Source organism: Cariama cristata, unplaced genomic scaffold (genome assembly GCF_000690535.1).
Source record: "Cariama cristata isolate BGI_N322 unplaced genomic scaffold, ASM69053v1 scaffold9488, whole genome shotgun sequence".
Classification (NCBI taxonomy): domain Eukaryota; kingdom Metazoa; phylum Chordata; class Aves; order Cariamiformes; family Cariamidae; genus Cariama; species Cariama cristata.
The window spans coordinates 1-3,099 of NW_009629418.1; the positions used below are offsets into that span (position 1 = coordinate 1).

At 44.5% G+C, this 3,099-nt stretch overlaps 1 protein-coding gene across 1 annotated transcript; it reads left to right on the forward strand.

Annotated features, from left to right (window-relative positions):
* Nucleotides 1-851: 851 nt before the first annotated feature.
* Nucleotides 852-2,840, forward strand: CENPV (centromere protein V; the record flags this gene model as incomplete). Its single annotated transcript, XM_009705164.1, has 4 exons — nt 852-950; nt 1,778-1,847; nt 2,241-2,355; nt 2,716-2,840. Coding segments are annotated over 4 exons (409 nt in total), but the record flags the coding sequence as incomplete, so codon positions are not given.
* Between the last annotated feature and the right edge of the window lie 259 nt (nt 2,841-3,099).

Consider the following 3,099-nt stretch of genomic DNA (forward strand, 5'->3'; position numbering starts at 1 on the left):
CGCAGGCCCCACAGAGAAAGTGGTTTTTAATGCTCTGGCTTCCTGGGATTTAGGGCTCTCCCATCAAAAGTGCCCTGGGGGGCACGGTGTGGGATCTGTGAGGCTCAGCTTCTAAATCCCCACCCATTTCCCGTGCTCTTTGTTTGCAGAGCACAGCGTGTCATCACTGGACTGTCATCAGTAACTGTCCGGGGGAGTCAAAATCTGAAAGGGAAAGGTTTTTCCGTTGCGTTTTGCGTTTGGCCTAGCACGGTGATTCTGCCCAGTTGCTATGGAGGCGTCCTAGGGGAGGGGGAGAAGCACAAGCTCAGAAATTCCTTGATCACCAAGTTCCTCTGCAATTACAATACAAAATAAAATGCATTTCAAATATTATGTAGAATCCACTTATCTCTGCTTTTCCCAGCTTTTAAATGGAGGAATATTCGTAGTGCTGGAGCAGGTGCAGAAAAATTGTGGGAAAATTCAGTTCCCGGTGGCAAGAGGGTGTCTTGCAATAATACTGCTCGTTTCTGTGTACTGTTGGGCACAGATAATGCCGTAGCCTGGGTCAGCATTTTGACGTGGACTGTGGCAGGGGAGCGTATGTTTTGTATTGCATGCACAGTGCACTTGAACCGTTGCTCTTCTTTCCTTTTCACCGTTTTAATTAAACCAGAAAAGCAATTGCTGCAGAGGACAAAGGCCATTCTCTACCTCACTCTGGCACGTTTTATTAAAATACATTGGAGTGGATACATTTTCTGGTGTTCTGCAATTGCTCAAAGCAGAATTGAGTAATGTAGTATAGCCTTAGTGTTTTCTTGGCCCCCAAAAGTATCACAAAACCTCACTGTTGTTTCTCTCTCCAGTGAATACAGAGGTTTGGTCAAACACACAGGAGGCTGTCACTGTGGAGCCGTCCGCTTTGAGGTCTGGGCTTCAGCAGATCTGCATGTTTTTAATTGCAAGTGAGTTTTTTTGTTCCCTGTTCTCATAGATGAATATAAGCTCATATGCTTTTCCAATCAATACCTTAGAGCTAAAAGAAGATGACACAACTGCAGAAGATCCTCTGAGCTGTTCCCATAGGGTATACCCCTAATTATGTCCTGATCCAATATGGGATCAGTGCTTGTGATTTCAGGTGCTGCTCCTTAGGGCAGGACTTCAGGTCTCAGATCCATGCTCACACAGAAAGTGTCAGGAGACATCTAATGAGTACAGGTGCTCAGCCATCTGTTTTATATTTCCTCTACGTGCAGCGTGCTCAAAGCACATCAATCCTTTTTTAACTTGGTCTTCTCAAGTGAGCATTACGTCTCTGACCACATGTTCTTCAACCTGTCTGCTTTCAATAGTGATCCCCCTTTGCCTGCAACTAGTTTGCTTCTAGCTGAAGGGTAAACTGCTGAACCTTACTTTCTTGTTTGCGAGGTAATGTTGGTAAAATTGGCAAAGTCTGGTCTGAAAGATTAAATGGAATTCTCGGGGCTAGAGTTTGTCCTTGTTATGGCTGTTGAGAGTGGTACATGTGAAGAAAAAGACTACATGTAATGTTTGGTGTGGGAGAATACCTTATTGGTGTACCTGTGTAGGGTCAGTCTGTTCCATGGGTGTGCTTAGCCAAATACGACTGATGCCAGGAGCCCACTTTTGCCACTCACCTCTGTGATGCTAACCAGGAGCCATTTTAGCCATCAGTGGAATTTCTGTTGTCAAGAGGTCCACGCTAGATCTGATTGCTGTCCTACAACTTGTCCGCTGCTTCTAGAAAGGTCTGCTTTTTCTTTTACAGTTGCAGCATTTGCACAAAGAAACAGAACAGACACTTCATTGTCCCAGCGTCACGTTTCAAGCTGCTGAAGGTAGAGTAAGAATGCAGTAAGAGCATGGCCATGAACATGAGCAGTATAATCCAGTGTTATCCCCAAAGATGCAAGTGACAGCCTGTTTTCTGTCCTAAGTTTGTCTATGGCTGGTTGGGGGAAATGGCTGAATTTTATGGGTGTGGGTGTGTTAGTGCATTTTATTTAGTGAGCTGACGTTAGAGCTCTTGCAGTCGTCAGGCTTGACTGGGATGGACACGTGTACATAGAAAGCTCAGGGGTTCAGAAAAGGAGCATAAATGCAGAACTCTGTATCTCAAGTAAAGACATGAAGGTGGTATTTTAAATTTTGCGCTTCTTAGCTACAGGCCCATAGAAAGTAATTAATACATCTATTTATGTGGGAAACTTACATTTTTTTCATTTGCTTAGGGTGCTGACAATTTGACAACATACACCTTCAACACACATTGTGCCCAGCACACATTCTGCAAGACCTGTGGTGTACAGAGTTTTTATACTCCTCGTTCTAATCCAGATGGTTATGGTAGGTAGAAAGAGTAAGCTGTGGCAACCAAAGTTAACCACCAAGCAAAGCTTGGATAAAGACTCCATTGGGTGCTAACATGACAGCAGTGAGCAGCATGTGTCCTAAGAGTTTGTTCCTAAAGTGCTAAACCTCTGGAACTGCAGTCTGAACCTGTAGCTCCTCTGTAAGAAACAGTCTTACCTATGACATGTGGGCTTCTGCCCATGACAGGTTTCTCATCTAGGCTCCTCAGCCTTACAGCAACAGCTGGAGTGAGCATTTACCATTCCCTGAGATGCCCCATCCACACAGTGGTGCAGGCATCTCCCATGCTTTATCTATGAAAAGCAGGTTTCTGTGTACTCTCTTTTTCTTCAGGAATAGCTCCCCATTGTCTGGATGATGGCACTGTGCAGACCATTGTCACAGAGGATATCAATGGCAAGGAATGGGAGAAGGCAGTGAAGGAACATAAGACCATCAGAGACATGTCAAAACCCTGACACACCCTTCCAGCAGCTGAACTTGGAACACTGCCTTGGAACTGTAGTCTGGGCTTTCCTGGGTGAGGGTTGGCAAAATCAATCTCTACATTATTGTTGTTGGTTCTCTGTTTCTTAAATAAATCTTTCTATGCTGCCCGTCCCACTCATTTGTGACTTTCAGTTTTCAAATTACTTCTGTTCCGTAAACCACCCCAGGGCTCCTATTTTGGTACTTTGCCCTTAGCTGTGCTAAAGTTTAAATCACAATAAACAGAGT